Genomic DNA, 22,450 nt, shown 5'->3' on the forward strand with positions numbered 1-22,450 from the left:
TTTGCAGAGCTAGAACACAGAAGATTGATGGGACTGTGAGCTGGTACCAAGGTTGGGATGCTTAAAGGGCTGGAAAAGTTCCTGAGTTTTTTTCTTTGATTGTGAAGGTCTTATTTCATGGCTAGGGAAAGCTCTGATAGAGAATCTAATCCACCACCACCTTTACAAAAAGAACAAGTTATTTCTGCATGTTAACAGAGCCGGAAAACATTTGCGTTATCCATTCTAGTTCATCTGGGCATCTCCATAGATTGGGTTATAGACACTCTGGCACTGATCTTGTTTGCTAGCTCTACAAGCCATGTTCCTTGAATCCTTTCCCGTTGTTTGCATCTTGATTTCTTGCTTACACACAGTCTGTTTACAGTGCAAGCCTATGAATGTCTGTCTATTCATATAAGTTCCTTGTGATAGGCATTTGAAATTAACACCTATGCTGGCTTGTTCTGTCAACATACAAGATTAAGCTCTTTCAATCACACTTGAAATATAAGATGCAGTAGTACACAGAAAGCTTAATTATATGAATTGCATATTAACAATTGACAAACACAATTAAACCAACCTGAGACCAACACCAAGAATATAGTATCTTCACTGGCTACTTTAGTTAGAAATAAGTTTATGTAAGAACATTGAAAATCTAATGGTAGGGTATTTATACTGTGAATTTATCAAATCAAGATTTCTGGGCATGCTAGTTGTCAAGGTGAAAAGGTAGTGAATTCACAAAAGTACAAGCAGCATCTATTTGCCTTGAAAAAAATGGTGGAAGAAACAGCTGTGCAAGTCTATTCTTAACCAGTGTTTATGGTGTATATATGAACAGGGCAATTTAGCGCTCAATTTTTGCTAGTCATGGCTAATGAACTACTGTGAAACCAGGCTGGTAATAAAATTGGCACAACTGATTTTACACATTCTTCTGGAGAAATGGCACCCACATCCTCTAGAGAGTACTGACCACAGTTACCTTTTATTTATTTTTATTTTTATTATTATTATTTATTATTGCTGCCGTTTTAGTATATTTATATCCCACTTTTCAATTAGAGTCTACAAAGTAGCTTACAATATTATAAATACAAAAACTGAAAAGCACAAGCAACTACCTGAGGTTTTTCCCCAAATGGCAGCTGAAGTCATTAACCCTGGCAGCCAGGGAAATTACAATCTGGATGTCTCTTGCTGGATGTCTCTTAACTACACTAAAAGCAATGTCAGCTGATTTGGAAGGTCTAGTTCTTTATTCTGTCTGATCTCTAATGGCTTTTTCACTATCACCACTCATTAAGCATCTAGAAATTATACCAAGGTGTTTTTAATTGGAAAAAGATAAGTCCTTGCCAGAATCAAATGTTGCAACTGTAGACTGTTGAACTTGTATATGCAAGTTTACAGTCTTCACTAATTATGAATTATAATTTTATGCCTAAAAAAGTATTGCAAAACATTAGGGAGAGGAAATGAATAATTCTCATGCTAGAGAAACTAACCAGTTCTTCTGGTACCCTCCACCAAAATGCCAAGACCTAAAAACATAGCTTCCATATCTGATGTGAACCATAGGTGAGAAGGAATTTCTATTATTTTCCAACTTGTTGCCATATATGATTCAACATGAATATTTTGCAAGTCAAACATTTTGCACAGGTAATAAGAATACAATCACAATATGCCTTTTTTCCCTCTAATGTTAAGGGGAAATAATATTTTCCAATAGTATTCCAAAACTACTTATGAGAATTTTAGTTTATTGCTCTCAAATATGGCTTCTAGAAAGGCATTTAAAATTCTTCAACCTTCAAGGTTTTGTTGAGATTAGTGTGCTCCAATGACTAATGGAATTTAGGAAATGCAAAGCATTTTTGGTTGAACCAAGTCAATCAGTAAATCATATTAGCAGAACTGATGAACAAAATTGGCAACTGCAGATTTAAAGAAAAAAAAAAAAAACAGCCTAATTGAACCAATTAGGTTCATTCTCCCTTGCTGTATGATAAAGGAGTAACCACCCCCTGAGAATAATGTTAAATTAATTAAATTGAACTATGGTGCTTTTAGTTTGTTTTACTTGTGATGATATTGCATTATTCTATTTAAATTGATATAGATAGGTATACATATTTTCTGTTCCTTCCCTTCCATTTCCTTACATTGCTTATCCACAATTTGGTACTGACCGATTTTTTTAACCTTCGAACCACCTCCAATTATTCTTAATTACTCTACAATATACTAATAGAAGGACTGTCATGTTTCTCTACGCTCTTTGTCTATGCAGACTCAGAAGCCTATGTATTGTACTCAAGACAAACAGCAGATCAGAGTTTAAAACAGACTATTTTCAGGAATTCTGACTAAACTTCATTATTATTTTCTCCCACAATACATTGTTAGGTATTATCTGATACCTGCAATATCTACCAATAATTTATTCATATACTCCGCAAATTCCGTTTTGAGGGTTAGGCCTATCTAAACTGCAGACCTCAAGGCTACCAAATTTGGGAATTTTTGGTTTCTTTCCCAAAACTCTGCTTTTATACTATCTAACTTGACGGAAGAGTTTGAACATCTTTTTCAAATTTTAGTTGGTCCTAATAATGGTATTGTCTATATGTAGATTCTGGATCTGTTTTTCCTCATGGATCAGTATGGCTATTATTACTATTTTACTTGTCCAATTGCTTTGCCTTTTCTTTGGTTCTTTTTCCTCCAAGAAAGAGATATTTGGTACTATTTCCGCCTGTCTTCATCACTCCTTGCCCTAGGGATGTGTTTGTGTGTTTGCTTTTTTATAGAATAAACTAACATCTGTGCAAAATTGTAACGTCAGTGAACCCTGAAGAAGGAAACAAACAGCCCACACATTTTTCCAGACCCATCCAAGTATCAACTTCTTCCACAGAGTATGAAAAGGCATAGGAACTGACAGGAATTTGTCAGCTGCTTTGCAATGTGGAATACAAACTGCAGACATCTAAGATGCTGTGATTTTAATATTCCTTTGCCGTACATTATGTCCAGAAACAGGGTGACAAGGAAGAAGTTGATCTTGCGCACAGGGCCTCAGCTGAGCAAGCAAATTGGTGTGAAGCTCAAAACCAAAACTTGCTGGTCTGAGCAGCCTGAGCAATTGCTACAAATTTGAGCAGGCTGCAGCTTAAGAATTCACTGTATTTTAATAGTATTAACACACGTTTCCCACATCACTGAGTGAGACCAAAGCACTGTTTTTGAAATGAATGGAAATGGCAAAAGGACAGATGCATCTTTTTGCTTCAGTACAAATTGCTTGTAAAAGGAAGGGTTCTTTGGATATTGTTTCTATACCTGTGACTGATTATAAGGGTTTCATTTAAGGAATCAAAACTGATTGCATGTTCATTTTTAAAAATTAATGCATTTTAAAATGTGTTCAAAACACTTTGGCTATTTCATAGGTGAAACTATTAAAACTCCCTTTCATCCCTTTCCTGCTCTCTTTTTCCCCTTCTTCCAAACAAGAAAAAGGAAGGCACATGCCACATTATAAATTGAGAAATTTACACAGGAAGCTATCAAGTTCTATCCCATGATTCAAAGAGAAGCTGCAAACATCTGCTATACATGCAGAGAGAAAGAGAATTAGAAGAGCACAGATTCATAAATAGATTAATGAATTTGCAAATACTACAGTAACAGTTTGTATCACAGTTCACTTTTGTTGTACAAATGGTATTTAATGGATTTTAGAAGTAACCAAAACCATGTCTTATTTTCTAAGCACATACACTTAAGGATTTTTATCCCTAAATATTTATCTAGCATATTTTTATGAAAAGTTAACAAGAACTAAAGTACAGCTAAGCTATTTTTAGAAGTAGACTTCCTTTTCTATTCTTTCTTTTTACTTTTAATCAAGTAAGCATATGAAAAACCTACTCCTCCTACACAGACAGCACAAGTTAATTGAAAAATAATATTTAAGATTGTTCATTTTAAAATGATACAAAAACAGGGTTATCTTAAAACATCTATGTAGGTTTACTGATCAAAGTGGGACAGCTATATTATTCCAGGGCAAGCTTTGCCTTTGCAGAGGAATCACTTGTTTTAATATGTTACTTATTACTTCACAAACACAGATGGAGCTGCTTTCCATTTTAAAACTTCAGTGAAAAGTCTCTCACTTTTAACACATCATTTTTATGCCATAATTCAGTAAGCCAAAGGCCTTTGTTGCCAAACATCTGTGTTCTACATTGTTCAAGTTAAAGCATGGTCGCAGATACAAGCAAAATATGTTAAAAAAAAAAACAAAAACAAAGAAGCAGCCGCAGACATACCTCTTCTCCCATTGTGAAGTAAAGCTGCCTTTTCAGAGTATACTAAGCGTTCAAAAGCTGCACCAAGAATCCTCCCACTTCCTTCTAAGTGTTGAGCTCACTAAGTCTGGGAGACCAAGCCTAAACTGAGTCACACTTTAAGGCCAGTATGAGCTATGAAGCAACAAAGCTTGCATTTGTTTATTTCACAGGAAACCTGGACTTCTAGCAGTTTGGGCTACATCAGGGTAATGATTTTCTCTACTTTTCAGAGAGGAAAAACTGGGCTTCTTCTGACCACACAAACAGAGTAGCAGAAAAGACAACATGAGCACAGGAAGGCATGATTTTTTTCTGAACAAGCTAGAGGACAAAATGCTTTAAAATTAAGTTATTCAGAAGTAAGTCTAGAGCAAAATTCCCTATTTTAATAAGGAATGTAATTACAGAACAAGAAAATTAAATCTAATATTGTTTCTTAATACTTTCCTTTCCTTTGCACAGTGGAAAAATAATTAATTTTTTGCAGAATGACTCAGAACACCTTCACGTATCCCAGGAATGTGGATTACCCATTTTAATTAAGTAAGCAATATTGCATGCTAGATGACAGAAGTAGCTTCTGTAATGCTCTTACTGCCTAAATGCAAGTTTCAATGCATGTTTAATGTATTGGTAGGTAGGTAGATGTTGCAAGTCCAAATTTATGAAGAATACCCTGACCAAAGAAAAAGTTCAAATGCAGGTAATGAAGTGGTGGGTATGACTATTCGTGTTGATATATGTCCTGAGAAAGGAAACACTCAAACTGTAATAAACAAAAATAATGACACTCCTTAGCACCAAAATGTTCTGCTCAAAAGCATGCAGCTGAACAGGTTCAGATTTGACTCACACAATGGAAGATGCCACCCACACTGAGTCACCAAACCTAGTTTCCTGAGAGATGAGTTTGACTTTAAGCCACTAATGGAATGCATTCCTTGGAAACACTGAAGTATAAACTTCTAGTTTCTTTTCTTTTTCATATGTGAACCACTTAGAGAGCTTTTATATTACGTAGTTTGTAAGTATGACAAATTTAAAGAGGTATTTCTAGATGAGGCTTTTACTGTATGATTCCTTGCCTCATCCATGGAATTTTACAAATAACCAACAAGGTGACAACTTCTTGTAACCTTCCTGTGTCTTCTCAGTGTTTCTGTTCACTTTTTATTCAATCTTTTTGCCCCACCAAACAAACAAAAAATCTCATTAAAGAAGAAAAGCAGGAACAGTAGTAGCATCTTTTGATTAGTAGCACTAAGAGCCCTCTATCCAAAAGCACCTGACAAGGTGGAATTGCATGTCTAACACAAACCATGTTATGAAATATACCACTAAACCAAGGCTGTATTTACACATAATGACAAGAAATGGCAGGAATGGCTTGTCCTTATATGTGTGAATACCAGAAGCATGGTGAAACATGGAACTTTGGTTAGAGGGAATCATGGACAACCAATGATCAGTTCTAAGGTTTTCACATGTCAGAATTACTTCTCATTATGGGTGAAGCTGGATACAGTGTTTTCCCACAGTTTCCCCATTTTGGCCAGTGAGTTTGGAGGCACAGCTCTTGATTTCTCTGAACTTTCAAACCCCCTCACATTCAAGAGGGAAAAGAAATCTTCTTTTGTATCTTCTGTCTAAACAGAAATTGTATCTGTTTGGATAGTAACAAGTCCATATAGTTTGTAAAGCATATTCAGTTGATAACTGTTTTGTGTTCCTTTACAAGAACTTGTAGAGCAGAGGGGACAGCTTTCCCACTTTACAGTCTGCTCTGACAGATTTGTCCAAGGAGGCAGAGGGGCATAGCTTGGCAATTTTCAAGACAGAATGTGAAAACCAGTCTGCTTTGGAAAAGAAGAGTGACATTTCAAACCTGTGGGAGGGTGGGGAAGATATTGAGGGGGTGTTCTTTGACCCATTAAAGAAATGACAGGTTAGGTGAGTGGACCAATTAAGAAGTGTCTAACATTCCTGCTACCTAGCCTTGAAGCGGCAGGAGCCACCCTGAGAGTGGAGTCCAAAACTCTTCTGAAAGGGAGGGAATGAAGTTTGAATTCAGCTCTTCACATGAGCAGATGCTTCTCCCATAATCAAAAAGAGTGCTACATTGATTGATGCTCTAATGTAACCTATTAAGCTTTAATAAAAGGTCTATGTTTCAAGTATCTCCTGAGTCTGCTAGAGAGGAAAAGAGGGAGGGAGAGACCTGCTCAGGGCAGAAATCTCCACCTCTCTATTTTTTTTAAACACAGTGGTTTGGAAAAGTCAGCTTTAGCATAGAGGATACAATGATTTCTTAGAAAATTAAATTCTGGGAAGTGTTGTTTGCTTTCCAAGCCTCACCATCATCTAAGGCATCTTTTCTGGGAATCTGTACAGTTATAAAGAAAAAAATACCAGAGCTTTTACTGAGAGTTCTACAATTTTCAAGTCAGGGAAAGGAAGATAACCCCCAATTTGAAGCTATCATCATTCTTCTAATTTCTTCTGTATACAGATTGAGTTCATTGATCTTTCCTTGAAGCGTGCAAAAGTTACATATCTAATATAACATGAGTTATATCTAATATAACATGTTGTTAGAAATCACAAAAACTCCTGACAGCACCAAATGACCTTAACCGTATATGAAACTTCAGAGTTGATGTGAACATAATAAAGAATCAGCCTGTTTGTGAAGGGGATTGTGAACGAAAGTGAACATTGGAAATTAATATAAACAATGGCTAAATTAGACTTTTTATAGGGGAAAAGGTATCAGCAAAGTGAAAGCTGCATTAAAGACAATACACAGAAAAAATTTATTATACTTTCTAAAAACTGAAAGGCAGCAAAAGAAGCTTTAGCTACTACAGTTTTCTAGGTCTCAACTTAAGATGAACCTCCATATGTACAAACATTTAATTTAATAGGAAAAACAGTTATTTCCTCCTTCCTGCCCAGGTTCTTATGTGTCTAAACTAATTGCTTGAATCATCTGGATCTGTTCTAGAGGTTTTGGACAGAGTACTTAAACTATGAGTATCTTTGGACCTATGCCTATTATATCTGCCAAAGACTGGTCCCTTTAAACTTAATTGTCTTGCCCAAAATTATTAGTGGCTCTCTTTGGTAGAGGTTTAGGGTTTTGTAATATGCTGTGCTTTGTTGCCTTTGAGAAAGGTAACTTTGGACAAAAAAGATTTGACTAATTTTTGAATAGTGTCCAATTTGTTTGCATTAGTATTTATTGAGTCAGTGATCTATTAGTTGTTCAATATCCATTTTAATTAGATTTTGTTTTATGCATGCATTCTTTATTCTTTGTTTACCGACACTGAGCTTTCAGAAAAATAATTTATAAATGCATTTATTAATTTAATAAAATATAGTGTGGGACAGCTGCTATGAGAGCATCCCCCTCAATTTTTCTCAGAATTTTTGATACTCATTTTTTGTGACGTTAAATTATGTCATTGTCCTATCATTCTTTTCTGATGTTAGGACATGTTCAGAATAGATCATTAAAGGGACACTTATGTATCAGTTTCATGTCTGAGATTTCACTAAGCAAGGTACTTCTGTGTTCTCTCTTCCCACAACTCTCTTAACAGGGAGCGTTATTGAATTATGCTTTTAGATAGATAGATAGATAGATAGATAGATAGATAGATAGATAGATCTCCAGGAGGCATCATCATTAAATTAAAAGAGACCCAGTATGGTGCAGCGATTAACAGTGTGGGACTGGGACTTAAGAAATCTGGGTTCTAGTCCCTGTTCAGCCAAGGAGTTAATGGGGTGACTTTGGGCCAGTCAAAGACTCTTAGCTCAACCTACCTCACTGGGATGTTGTGAGAATAAGACTGACAGAAGGAGGAAGAGAATTATGTAAGCTGCCTTCAGTTCTTTGGAAAGAAAACATGGTGGAATAGATATATAACGAATAAATAAATGCATAGTAGCATTAGGTAGCTCACCAGATAGTCAAAACATCATTGACTTCTCTCTCCCCGAAACTCTCTACATTTCCCTCCAAAGAGATCATATCAGATAATATCCTTCATATGATAAAACTGGCCAGCTAAGACTGTTTTTGTGATACAAAAGTACTAATATAAAGGTCATTACATTGGGCCATTTATTGAGTTAAAGCCCTCTTATTGTGTAGTTAGTTCTTCCCCTTACTAGGAGTTGATTCCAAACTGAATTCCCCACCTCCCCTTCCCACCAGAGATTCAGGCAGCTTTGTGCTGCTTGTGGGCCAGATAGTGGGAACACTGGACATTACTTATTTGATCCACTTGTTTGACATCAGACCACAGAACTGGGAAAGTCCCACCTCTCCTCCTACAGGTTGCTGACGGGGCGTTATGCTGACATGACTCCAGTCCTCCGTCAGCTTCACTGGCTTCCCACTGAAGCCCAGGCCCAATTCAAGGTGTTGATTATGACCTATAAAGCCCTAAACGGCTTGGGTCCTGGCTACCTGAACGAGCGCTTACGTCCGTATATGCCCGACCGCCCTTTGAGATCTGCGGGAGAGTCCCTTCTCCGGGAACCCTCCATGAAAGAAATTAGGAAAGTAAGTACTCGGAGGAGGGCTTTCTCTGCGGTGGCGCCCAACCTATGGAATTCACTCCCCAAAGAGGTCCGCCTGGCACCGTCGTTACTGGTTTTTCGGCGCCAGGTAAAGACCTTTTTATTTAAACATTATTTTAATTGTTAAAATATATGATCTGGCCAGGGCAACTTCTTCTTCCTTCTCTTTTCTCCTCCTATATTATTTATTTACTTATTTTATACTGTTATTTTTAATTTTATATTATTATGTTTGAAACTCAGTGTATTTTTTGTATTTTTGTATTTAATGGTAATTTATTATGTTCTATTGTATTTCAATGTATTTTATTGTGTTGTAAGCCGCCCCGAGGCTTCGGCAAGGGGCGGCATAGAAATGTAATAATAATAATATTAATAATAATAATAATAATAATAATAATAATAATAATACCTGTTCTAAAGGGTCTCCTCACAAACCAGAGGCAGTCTGGTTCTCCTCAGGTTCATGAACAAGTGCTCCACTTCCCTTTGCCAATGAACAAAAAGCTTCATACCAAACAGGCTTTACGCAGAAGCATCAGACACTTCCCCTTTCTTGGTTTACAATATAGTCATCCCAACATTCCTAGATAACTCTTCAAATATTTTAACTTTACATGACAGAACAGCATATATTTCATAAAATGCCACCTTGTAAATAATATTTAGTATTGTATCAAGTTAAAATTTGGCCATAACACTTGCTATAATGTATGATGTGTGGCATAATTTGGAAGGGACAGGGACAGGACACAGTGAATAGAAGTACACGTATTCACTATCACCATATCCTGCAATAACATTAGTATACATCCCAGGTAGGCACTGAAGCATTGTTCTTTCAACTATAGTTAGTGAAGCCAAAAAGAACAAGTGTGCATGCATGCAGGAATGAAACACTGATGTGATATTTTTTCCAAGAAATTACAATGATCAATTACAGCAGTTAATCAATGTTCATTTTCTTCAGCATGGCACAACAAAAGACAAAACCCAACAGATAAAACCAAGCAGGTCCTGGCATTTGTGAGGAATTAAGTTACAAACTGTACCTTTTCAACAGGTAGAAAATCATTATCTACTTCTATGGACCTTGGACGTAGTTTTATAGGTTTGTCCTTGAAAATGTCACCGAACCCAACCCCCTTAATCTTTTTGGGTTGGATTGTTGCTGCTCCATTGGCTCCTTCTGATTTCGTGCTGCTGGAATCACCACCATCGCTTTCAGAACCTGTAGCATCTCTTAAACCTGCCAGAAGAAAATGAGAGGAAGAAATTACCTTTATAATAGTAAGGTACAGAGAGCAAATATACACATTATGTACAAGATTCATATAGCATATCTAATTATTTCATTCTGAAAAATTCTGGTGAAAAATTCTATACTGGGAATCTGAAAAATCACATTGTTCCCTCAACATCAGAATCAAGTGTATCAAGGTTATGGAGAATGGATAAGGGGAAGCAGGTGTTCCATTAAAAAAACCTAAATTAAATTATATTCCAAGACCCTTACATTGCTGAAATATGAGGATTCTGTTTTAATTCTAATCTTGACTACTTCTGAAGTTACATTCCTAGAACAATACCATAAGTATTTCAGATAGCAGAAATTACTAAAAGGAATGAGTGTCTATTTGCACATTTATAATTATTCATTCAAGCTGATTTGTATGTCCAAAGACGGACTTTCAAAAGTTTGTTGTACAGAGCAATTAATTTTTCTAACAGATTCCAACTAATCTCTAGTCTATGATATTAATTTAATTTTATGACTTTTCAGTCATCTGTACTGTTTGAATAAAAGAAACCATTGCAAAATCTGTGTGATGCATTTACTGAGCATTACTTTTCACTTCTGGGCAATGTCAGGATGACTCCATACATAGAGCTAAAAGTTATCTAGGAGAGAGGCAAATTTGCATTAAGAAATATTCTTTTTATATGGAAAAAACTAGTATATTTTTCTATGGAAAATGTCATAACTTCCCCTGAATGCCCTTCTATTTATCTGTGAAAACACAGAAATTAATGGCAACCTGACGTACTTATTTAACTGTCCAACTGTAAGCGTACGGGGTAAGTTTCATCTTTTATTGAAAAGCCATGACCTATGGTCAGACCAACAAAAGCTTTACTTAGAAAGCTCATGAAGTTTGCAGGGCCCTTATGACTCGCTCTGTTTCTATGTTTCTATGCAGGCTAAATTGTAACTTATTATCATGAACACCCATGTACTTCACTTCCATTTGAATCAATACACTTAATTAATCACCTTTTATATTTAGGACAGTTTTATTGCACTTTAAAAGTTAGTTTGCATTTTATTTCATTCAAAATATTTACCTTTGTCATTCCTTAAACCTTAAACAGTGGCCTTTCCAAAATAACTCAGACACAAAATTAAGAATATAAAGAATAACACAATTAAAACCAACAACTAAAATTAAACATCAAGCCACTAACAATTCTATAATTATATCTATTCAAAACCTAGGGAGAAGAGTTAAGATTAGAGAAAATACTTTTTAATAATTATTCATTAATAACCAGGAAATCAATGAAACGCTATCAGCTTTCATACCAATCCTGCTGAAATGGTGCTTCTAATTAATACAAATATATTGAGCTTTGTATATGTATGATTCACAGCAAGTCAGTTATACAATCAAAATGTTGCATTATTTAAGAGAGAAGTAGAAAGCTAAGTTGTAGTCAATCAAATAAGCAGTCAAATGCACTGTGTAATATTCTCTCTGCCAACACATTTAATTACATTCCTCTCTGAGGCAATCTTGTTATAAAGGCACACAGGAATAAAATAAATCAAGACAGAAAACCTGACTGGCTTTATTAGTCTCTGTAAAAAAAGACTAGTAAATAACTTATAATAAAGGTAGAGCTGTCTTTCCTACAAATAACTGAGTAGTCTATGGCTACCTTTTCTGGTATGGCTGCACATCAAATATTCCTCTGAGCAAGCCAATTCAAGGTATGTCAAATCTTTTTATTTTGCTCCAAAAGATTCTTTACCTCTATTATGTTTCTGGTGGGGAAAAATGTTTCTGTTCTCTTTCTGAGTAAAGAAAGTAGTTTCACCTGAGTTCTAATTTGGGTCAGTGCTTTTCACACTTTTTACCATGTCTCCAGGGTGATTGCCAAAATGGTCCTGCCTTGTGACATTCTTCTTTCCCTTCATTCCAGAGGAAACCATAACAGCAGCAAAGTGAATTCTGATCCCATGAAAACAAAACTTACCGTATTTTTCGCTCTATAAGACGCACTTCCCCCCCCCTCAAAAGTAAGGGGAAATGCCTGTGCGTCCTATAGACCGAATGTGTGTGTGCCCGACGCCCGGGACGCTGCTGACTCCTGTGATTAACAGCTCTCGCCTGCACCACGTGGCACCACCTGGCCAGCATGCGCTCGGCACGCGCTGCTCCACTCCCCCCCCCAGCGCAGGTGAGAGCTGTGCCGCTCAGGGGGAGCGGTGCGGAGGAGGAGGAGCCGCGGGCTTTAACCCACCGGCTGCATGGAGAGACGGACTGTTCATCCCCACCGCCTGGGAAGACCTGCTGCTGCGCCGCCCGGAAAACCACTGCCGGCACGCTGCTGGCCTGGCTGCACCACACCTGGCTGGCACACGCTCGGCGCGCCCTGCTCTGCCCCCCTCCTCTGGCGCAGGTGAGAGCTGTTAATCACAGGTCGGTGTGTGTTTTCAAATGGCAACCCGTCTTTTAATGAAGCCCATGGGGAAGTGATGGGGAATGTGCCAGTGATTATTAGGAAGCTTTCCATGGATCCCTCCTCTAAAAACTAGGTGCGTCTTATGGTCAGGTGCGTCTTATAGAGCGAAAAATACTAAGTACCACTGCTCAGACATTTGGAGTGTCATTGGTTATGGACTTATCACTAGGCTATTGCTTTGGAATATTATTTGTCCTTTTTGTGAAGTACAACAGATTAGACTCTGGCTGCAATAAAACAGGAACATACCTTCTGCCTCTAAGGATTTAGGTATTTAAGCTCTTTGTTGCCAATAGTGAATTGCTGTTCTAGTAGGAAGAAGGAAAGAAATATAGATGGAACTATCTGGCTAGAATTGTTTTTTGGTGAAGCATTTTAGCTGAATTATTGCAAATAAGGTTAAAGCAAAATTTATATTTTGAGCTTGCAAGATTAGATTTTCATTAGATTTATTATTTTGTTGGTTTTATGGTTTAACCCTGTTTCATTTAGGAATTATAGATATATATCTTAGTTTTTATTCTTATTAAAGATGATTAGTGTTTTCCTATTAATCAAGGATGTGCATTTTAGTAATTTTAGTGTTTTATTTCACGTGCTGCATAAAGTCTGAGAAAACACATTAAATGCCCCCTTTTCAATATCACTGTATTTCAACTGATCATCCTTTTTCTCCTTCATATTCAAAACAAAAAGAAATTGAATTATCCTGAAAAAATATTCAGAAGAAATAGTTATTCCAGTTTCAATTCAGCTCCTATATTAAATCTAAATAAATTCTTTCCGAAAAGTTAAATTTGGATAATTGTATGCCAGCATAATGTAGGGCGAAGGAATAACATGTTGATAAACTATAGCTTAGTACTTTTTGCTGAGTATCATCTCCTAGTTTCAAAGTTTTGCCAAAGAAAATACTACTACAAATGGAAATCAAATAGCCATCCTAATCAAATCTGATTACTGTGATAACCAAACTGGAAAGGAAAATAGGAGTCAGATAAATAATAGATTAGGAAGATTCAAGAGGAATAGCAGCAGTCTTACCATAATTATACACATATTAAATTAGGAAATGGGGGAATAATGATATAGTCCTCCCATTTAAAAATGTAATTTCAGATAGTTACTCCTGGAATGGTAATTAACATACCTGGAGTTCAAAATTGCTTGCTTTAACTAATCTGAATTTTAGATTAAATTTGAGATACAATCAAATAGGCATTAATTAATAATCTAAAAATACAGAATGATATGCTGAAAAATAATGAAAAAAGTTTTCATCAACTGAGAAAGCTCAAAACCTTCTCTGTTCTGTTACTTTGACACTTTGCTCATTTGGCACTAAAGGCTACCCGTAATTGCATGTTGTCAGGAAAAAGTGTCTGTCTTTGCTTATTTGTGCCAGAATGCTATGTGTAAACTAGTACCTGCAACACCATCATCCAGGGTCTAAAGTTGACATGGAGGGCAATAACATACCCCCACTGTCAGGTCCCTCCCCGTCAAAACCGCTTAGTTTCACCCTGACTGCCTCTACCAGAGCCCCATCCCCTATTTCATTGCATCCTATTCCTTCCCTGACATATAAAACTATGCCCCTCCCCTCTTTCCCTTCTTGTCCTTTCTATGTTTACTTTCCAGTCTTGCCTTTCATCCCACCAAGTTTCTGTGATGCCCACCAGGTCATACCCTCCTATTCCCAGGAGAGCCTCAAGCTCTTCCTGCTTATTACCCATGCTCCATGCACCTCAACTCCTTCCCACAGATCCCTTTCTTTGGGATCCTTGGCCTCCTCCTTCCTCCCATCTTCCCTGATACCGGCCTCCTCTTTGTAGGAGTCCTGTCAGCTCCTGCAGTATCTCTAACACCCTGGTCCCAAAACCCTGATCCTCTCCCCTCACTCGCCCAATCAGGTCAAGTTTCTGGGAGGCCTGACCCCCCACCCAGCTCAGTTTAAAGACTTCTGGATGAAGCTCATTAGAAGTTCACTGGCAAGAAACTGGGTGCCTTCAGAGGCCACTGGCCCTGCCCCCCTTCTTCCCCCTGGGCTTCTCTGGCCTTTCTGGCCCTGCCTCCCTTCCTCTCCACTCCTCCTGTCCTCCTGCTCTACCCAGATCCTACCTTGCCTTTGCCGGTTCCCTGGTCACCCTCTCCCAGCCTCTGTTGCTCCACTGCTCTGCCAAGAGCCAAATGAAGTAGGTCTTCCTTCTTTAAAAGCATACATGAATAAAATCATAAATTTATATTGGAAAAACTTTTATTAATGTTAGAACAAGATCTGGAAAAGCTATGCTTTTTAGATCTGCAGAATGTAAAAGCTGATGCTCATTATTGTTTGATGTTGGGTCAATTTCCCCTGTAATGTCATCTCAAAGATGCCCTGATCATAAGAGCCATTATTTTTTAAAAATCAAAATTAAATCCAGTCATAAAAAGATAGCTTCTATGGGGGGATTATTCCTGCCATTCAAACTGCATTTACTCAGATTATATTTCATACTATGGCCTCAGAATATCTGATGAAAAATTGTTCAGAGAGTACAATATGATGAGGAGTTTAAGTCCTTTTGCTCAGCATTTCTGAAAATTAATGCTGGCATCTGCTGGAATTATCTTGTCTATATATACTTCATGTTATATTGTGTAAATTTGACTGCCTGACTCATAGCTATGTCTTCAGCACTTATATTACATTGGTGTTTGTTGTGAAATGGCTGCATAACCCTGTTCCCCTGTGCCACTCAGTGTATACCTATTTTTGTCCTATAAAAGGGCTCCTTCTCTCATGGCTAGTTCTCTCTCCCTCTCTGGGTCTCCCTGTATTACTCTGGTTTCACTCAAAGACATCTGTGTACATTCAACTATATTGACATTCATGTTTAAAAAGGTGTTAGGAAATCTTCCCATTCAAAAAAGCTCCACTAACTAGATCATAGTCATCTTTATCTACAGCTACAATAACTATAGCTCTGACAATACATTTCAAACAAACATGGTAAGAAACTAGCTTTTCTTTTTGCCTACTTTCCTGCAGAGCTTTTATGGAGCATGCATCTCAAAATTTACCAAATTACAGTCACATTGCACAGTAGGAGTCTGGCATCTCCAAATTATTGAACTAATGTAATAATAATTTCCACCAGTGGTACACCAATTCATTGCAGATTTGGCAACATGAGGCAGTACTAACACGTGATAATGATGGGCCATGTTAGTTTAACTTCTTAAATTTTACAACAGTGTTAATTTTTTCATATTCATTTAAACTATGGAAAATATAGTTAAAAGGAATAAATTATTGTACACAGGGTTTATACTTAAAAAGAACATTCTGCTAGAACAATCCCTGTTCTGTTATGTTACAGCTGTGTTAATTATGAGTTCTTTTATTTTTTCTGTTCACCAAAAAGAAAAAGAAAGTATGATTCTAGACAAACTGTATCTCAGCAGCAATTGAAAACTACAAAAATTCACTAACAGGCTGATTTCTTCTACTCTGATTTAGCTGCATGAAAAAAGACTAATTATAAATAGAACAAAAAACCAGGTTAGAAACTACAATATGGCTTATTGTTCAATGTGAATGTAACCAATGTGTTGTGGACCTGAAGTTTTTCACTTGTGATTAAGTGGTCCTTAGGCATAATTTATGAATGGATGACTACAGGGAGATTTGGGCTGCCTATGTTGAAATTTATACACAACTATCCTCAGAAATAGTAGTATATGAGCTATCTACTGGAGCCTTTCAGGGTTGTCCAGGCCTGTTTTCATGCTGGCCCTAGGGACATCATGGTTCCATGAAAAGCTTTTTATGATAAGTGGCTTAAGTACTTGCAAGATAACATAATCTTCTGAGACTTTGAGTCCAGCGTTTTAGCAGGCAAATCAGTGAGGTATACACAGCAGAGCCTTAACCAGTCTTATGGGATAAGTTTTAGCAGGTATAGCACTTGGACAGGTTCAAGCAACCATTTCTTGGCTTATAGAAGGCAAGGAAAAGCTGGCATGATTCACGTTTCCTTGGAGATAGAGTGGTCTTACAGTGTCTGAAAGAAACAGCAGTGAGAACACTCCTCCTTGAAATTGTCCTTGGACCCAGAAGACAGTTAATAACTTTAAGTTTATAACATGTTGCTTTTTTGAGCAAATACTTGAACAGGTGAAAGACAACCAGCTCCAGGCACTCTTAATCTGGAACCATGTCATCTGGAATTCAGGATACAGAAAAAGCTGTGATGGCTCTGTATAATCTCCTGTATCAGAGAAGAGACAAGGAGAGTGATCCTGTTGATATTCCTTGATCTTTTAATCATTTTTGATAACATCAATGATGGCATCATTCCAGGATTGAGCTGGAAATGGTTTCACTCTTACTAAGATAGTTGTTCCAGAAAGCTGGTAAAAGAGCTGTTACTTGAAGCTCAAATGGCTTCAGTGGCACAGTGTGTCTTTTACCAGCTTGAACTTGTTGCCTATTTACCTCCTCCACACCCACTCACACACAGAGACCACCAATGTAGACAGAATTAACCTGAAATCAGCAGTCTATGCTCTGGTATCTGGTTGGATTACAGTAATCTGGTTGGATTACTGTAATATGTAATATGTGAAGCTGCCCTTGAAGACAGTTTGGAAGTTACTTGTGCACAATGTGGCAGCCAAATTCAAAGCAAAAGTCAATAAGGCTTAGGACATAATACCAATTCTGGCCCACTTCCACTGGCTTCCTGTATATTTCTAAGCCCAACTAAAGGGTTTAACCATGGGTTAGGACCACAATACCTCTCCCAATCTCAAGTTAGTTGGGCATTACAGTCAACATCTAAGCTCTTTCTCTGAGTGCTTCTTCTGTCAGGGGCTTGGAAGATGGCAAGAAAGGAGAGAGCCTTCTTATAGGGGTTCCTCAATTATGGAATGTTCTGCCCATCTCCAAGGTCTGCCAAGGTGCAACAGTGCCATCATTTTAAGACTATCCTCTATTCCTAGGCATTTGATGACATATGATGGGGCATTTATATTGGTTGTTTTTATCATATCCATTATATTACTGTAACTGCTTGTAGCTGTTTTGACTTTGTTTTGTTTAAAGTTTTGTATGTCAAATATTTTAAATTTTTATAAACTTGTACTGTGGTGTGCATTTCTGTGAACCTCCAGAGATGATGATGATATTAATAATAATAATAATAATAATAATAATAATAATAAACCAATCCTATTTTGCTTATTTAATTTTGCAGGAACAGAAAGGCCATCCAGTGTAAGGTAGGATTCTCCATGTAACCCAACCCAACCCAACCTCAAAGTCAGCTCACACAGCTTACAGCCCAGAAGAAAGTGAACCACGTTATGGTGCCTAAAATGGCATCAACTAATGTTTGTAAATCAGTGCAGCTATGTACTTCAGCAAGACGCAAATACAAAATAACTAATGGCCTGTTAAGAGGAAAATTTAGTAGCATCAGATATCAAATGGTTAGTCAGATCAAGACTATGAGTAAAATTCATTAATAATGCTCCCTTAAGTAGTTCTATTAACTCAGGTGAGATGGACTTACAGCTTAACAGTGTCACTGAAAGAATAGTGGAAGGGTCCAAGAAGGCCACTGGGTTCCACCCCTTGCTGTGGCAGGTCACCAATTTATACCAACCCAATCAGTAGATTGTAGAATCCTGATCTGGATGCTAAGATATGTGCGAGCATAAAAGGAAGTCAGGAAAAATTTGGAGTCAAATTGAGGAATAAAATTTAAATTATTTTCATACAAAAAACCGCTGCAAATAATGATTTTTGATTCAATTTTTTAGAGTTTATTTTGGTGGGATGTTCTACATTTGACAAAGAACAGTCAATAAAAAGGACAGAACAAAGGAAAATTATCCAAATGAGCAACTGTCTTTATGATAGGAGGCTCTACAAATTAATTTACGGAGCCCTGAAATAGTCATTTCTGGAGCCTACAGCCCTAAAACTAATTTACCCCAAGTTGTTTAGAAAGTGGGGCTGGGGAGCAAACTTCCCTAAAATCTGGCTGATGATGCTGACTGCCCAGGCTCTGGAAGGATTCAAGTCGGCTGCCAGGCTTTCACAATGTCCATGTCCCCACCTCTCTCACACACAGCTCAGTTACTGTTCACTATTGTTACCTACACAGGAGTCTGTGGCTTGGTTCCACATTCAATTCTCAGTTTATATTCTTGAGTCCTGGCTCTGCAGTGTGATACAGATGCAGTGCTGTGATAGTCTTGTGTGCTGACAGGGGTCAACTATAATAAGCAAAGTTCATTGGCTCCAGCTTATAAGGCATCATTGAAATCTAAATACTATTCACCTAAGTATTTTTGATGTTTACACAATTTCAGGCTTAATATTTTTGAGAAAAAATATTGCCAATGTCATTTTTTTCACATAACAGCATTCACATTGCATAGAACACTCTTATTCTGTGGAACACAGTTTCAGTAACACTATTTTAAGACTTCACTCATGAAATTCAGCCTGCAAAACCTCCCACTCTATCTTCTGTTACCACCTTTCTGAATCTTAGTAAACAAAGTAATCTGGGGGCAAATTGCATATATTTTAAGAATTAGAACAAAAATTAAATGGTGTAACTACTGCACAATGCAGAAATATATTCTAAGTTTCAGGTCTGCCAATAATATTCATGCATGTATATTACATGGATATTACTGAAATATATTCCTTCAGGAGATGCAGTTTGCTTGAGCATCTTGCCATTTCCTTTTTAGCATGCCGCATTTCTTCAGCTTAACAATTCTCATACCTCACAAATAAGCCTTAACTCCTTATGTTTTGGTAAATCATGCACAAATGAGGGCCATGATAAAAGGGAATATGCTGTGTGATATGAATGTCAGGCCTTCTTAACATACCTGTGAATGTATCAGCATGAATGCAAGCGACTTTCCCATCATCTCAAAAAGGTTTATTGCATCTGTTAAAATTTAATGTCCTATTTCTGTCACCTGCCTTATTGTTTTAAAATTCACTATGGACTTATCAGTGTATTCACTACAGGTAGAATAACAAGGCTGGAAGATGAGGGAAGCATTTTTATGGCATCCAAAGTAAAAGTTTTTCATTTCCACCTAAGTAACATTTTGTGTGGTTTGATGCTTGGCTTTTCTTCTCATATAAGTTCTTCTGCCAGCTGCACATTAGTATTTCCTTAGTTTGAATACTAACTTTTAAATGACACAACTGTTTTTTGCCCATGTGCTTATAACAGTTTTATCTGTACTACTGTAAGGAGGATCTGTATGGAAACATATGATGTGGGTGAGTTAATAAATGACAAAGTGTAAGAAATCATTACTATTGTTGATGCTGTGTTTTGTACATTAAGCAGTGTAATTATTTCAGCTCCTCAGGTTACTTACCAGATATTTCAGAGTTAAAATTAGGACTATGGCTAAAGCTAGATGTGTATTCTAGAAACATCTTTGAACATCTTGAGACAGTGATTGGCAAGTGATTGGCACATCACCATATGCTTAACAAATTACAAAAGCTGTCATAACAGCAACATATTTTGCAAGGGTATTTGCTTATTCCTGCACATGCTAGCTCATTGTCAGGTACACCCAAGGATGAGGATTTAGTAGCATGTAGATGAGCATCTCGAATGAAACTTCAGACTTGCTTGGTCTCTATCTCCTATGCAGGAAGACTTAACTGAGTTTCAGGTTCTGTTTCTACAAATCCTGGCTTAAACTAATGAATAAGCTAGGAACTATGGTTTAAAATAACCCTTATTTTGGTAAGCATGACAAGCCATGGTTTATAGTTGGCTTGTTCAGCAACTGACTAGAGTTTGTTTTAAACCATGTTTCTTTGTGTGCACATGATGGCAAACCACAGGCAGAAGAATCTGGAACCTGGTTAAGTCCTTCTGAATGGAAAAGGAGATCAGAGCATATGCTGCACAGCAAAGCTCACATGTGTGATGTACAGACACCACAATGAAGAACTTCTCCAGTGTTGTAAGTGCGCGTCCTATCACAATTCAGGTGTGGTCATGAGAGGCTCCCAGCGCTGCTTGTACTGATGATGCAGATTCTGATGATGAGACCTTTTTTGAAATGGTCCAGACTCCAGTCGTCCTGAGACTCAACAAGATTTAGCTGTGGGGAAAGATTAGCCCAAGTGCAGATGGGGCCCTCAGTTGACTCGGCTGTACGAACATGGAGGAATTACAGCCTGAAGGAGGGGATACTGAAATAGGTAGCCTTATTCATGCAAAACTCCCATCCCCTGAAGCGGTAGACCTGGTCATTCTCCATCATCATTGGCGAGAAGCCCATTTAGGGATGCAACAGAAGGAGCAGAAGCATGCCTGTTTTCACAATGCCCCTCCACTGGGAGTGAGACATAGATGGGTTCATAAAGAAAGCTTTGGAAAATGAACAATAGAAAGGGTGCAACACTTCACTTCATCTATGCACAGAAACTCTCATGTAACAATAAACATCAATAAGCAAAGAAACGCTGGTGAGAGTGATATTGCTTGGAGGGAGAAGCACAGCTCACGACACCCAGCACTGCAGACAATGTCCTTTTAACTAGTGAGATAGGGAACTAAGACCTGGGTGTTCTTCATGCAAAGCACATGCTCTACTACTGGCCTGACATCCCTTTGGAATGTATGCCTGTATCAGGTGCTTGCTAAAGGGAACAACTGAAATTACATATACAGCAGTGCTCCATACCACTTTGGGTGTTTCCCAACACTGCACATACTTGTACACACATACACATGCCAGAAGGAAATTGTATACATTCTTAGTACATATGCACTGTGGGACTAAAAGCAAATGGGACTGACTTCAGTTCACAGACAGATATAGCCAAGACTGAGTGCAATGAGTGGACACTTTTTCGATTGCAGATGAAATCGCACACAATCAGGGAACAGCCTTAACTTAGCATTTCTTCTTTTTTCTTTCAATTAACTCACTGTTATAGCGTCTGTAGCTGTCAATCTTTGTTGGTGCCACTTTATACAGAATTGTCCCTTGAAAGGCAGACTTTCCTGACAGCAGAATGAGAAAAAGGAAAGCAAAACAAAAAAGAGGGGATAGGAGAATCGAATATTGGCAAAAGAAAGGAAAGGAATAGTATTTAATTGTTGCTTCATGTTCAAAGTTTCATAAGCAAAGAGCAAGATTCAATAGCCTACACCTTCATGGTATACATTTCAAACAGGAAGAATGTGATTTTTCTTAAGGATTATGTTGTAAAATAATTCATCAAGTGTACCATTTCTGATTGTCTCTAATGGCCAATCAAGGGAAATCTTAATTATATAGCTGTGAATAAAAAGGAAAAGTAAGTTTTCATTTACCTATTTCTTTTTGTATATGACACAATGACCTAGTTTTCGCAGCACATAATACAGTAGGTTGAAGAATGTATGGGCTGCTGAGGATAAGTGGGAAGGAGCAGATATGCTGCTTTCTCAGCAATTGACCTATGGTTTGTTGCTCAGTTGTTTTTTAGTCATAAGCTTGTTTATGTTAGATAGATACTAAAATGCTCTGCCAAAGAGCATGGTGTTGTATTTCAGGCTTTCATCTGGAAGTCTTGAAGTGGTCCCTAAACCAGGCAAGAGGTCCACCCTTCTCCTCTTGAGTGCCCTATTTGCATAAATTGTGGGATTCTTAGTCTACTCACCATGCTGACTTTCCAAATACCAGGATTATAGTGGGAGGGATAGAGGGTGCATTACTCT

The 22,450-nt window shown here is 37.5% G+C and overlaps 1 protein-coding gene across 7 annotated transcripts in view; it reads right to left on the reverse strand.

Annotated features, from left to right (window-relative positions):
• The window catches only part of SH3KBP1 (SH3 domain containing kinase binding protein 1), a 158,806-nt gene that overhangs the window by 44,744 nt on the left and 91,612 nt on the right, over positions 1-22,450 (reverse strand). For 6 of the 7 annotated variants that reach the window (XM_044441660.1, XM_044441659.1, XM_044441657.1 and 3 more), the window contains one exon: positions 9,998-10,194. In XM_044441660.1, coding sequence (XP_044297595.1) covers positions 9,998-10,194 — 197 coding nt within the window. Of the gene's footprint in view, positions 1-9,997; positions 10,195-21,676; positions 21,752-22,450 lie in introns of all 7 variants that reach the window. The other variant, XM_044441664.1, reaches the window with a different exon arrangement.

Source organism: Varanus komodoensis, unplaced genomic scaffold (genome assembly GCF_004798865.1).
Source record: "Varanus komodoensis strain SLA01 unplaced genomic scaffold, ASM479886v1 scaffold4, whole genome shotgun sequence".
Taxonomy (NCBI): Eukaryota; Metazoa; Chordata; class Lepidosauria; order Squamata; family Varanidae; genus Varanus; species Varanus komodoensis.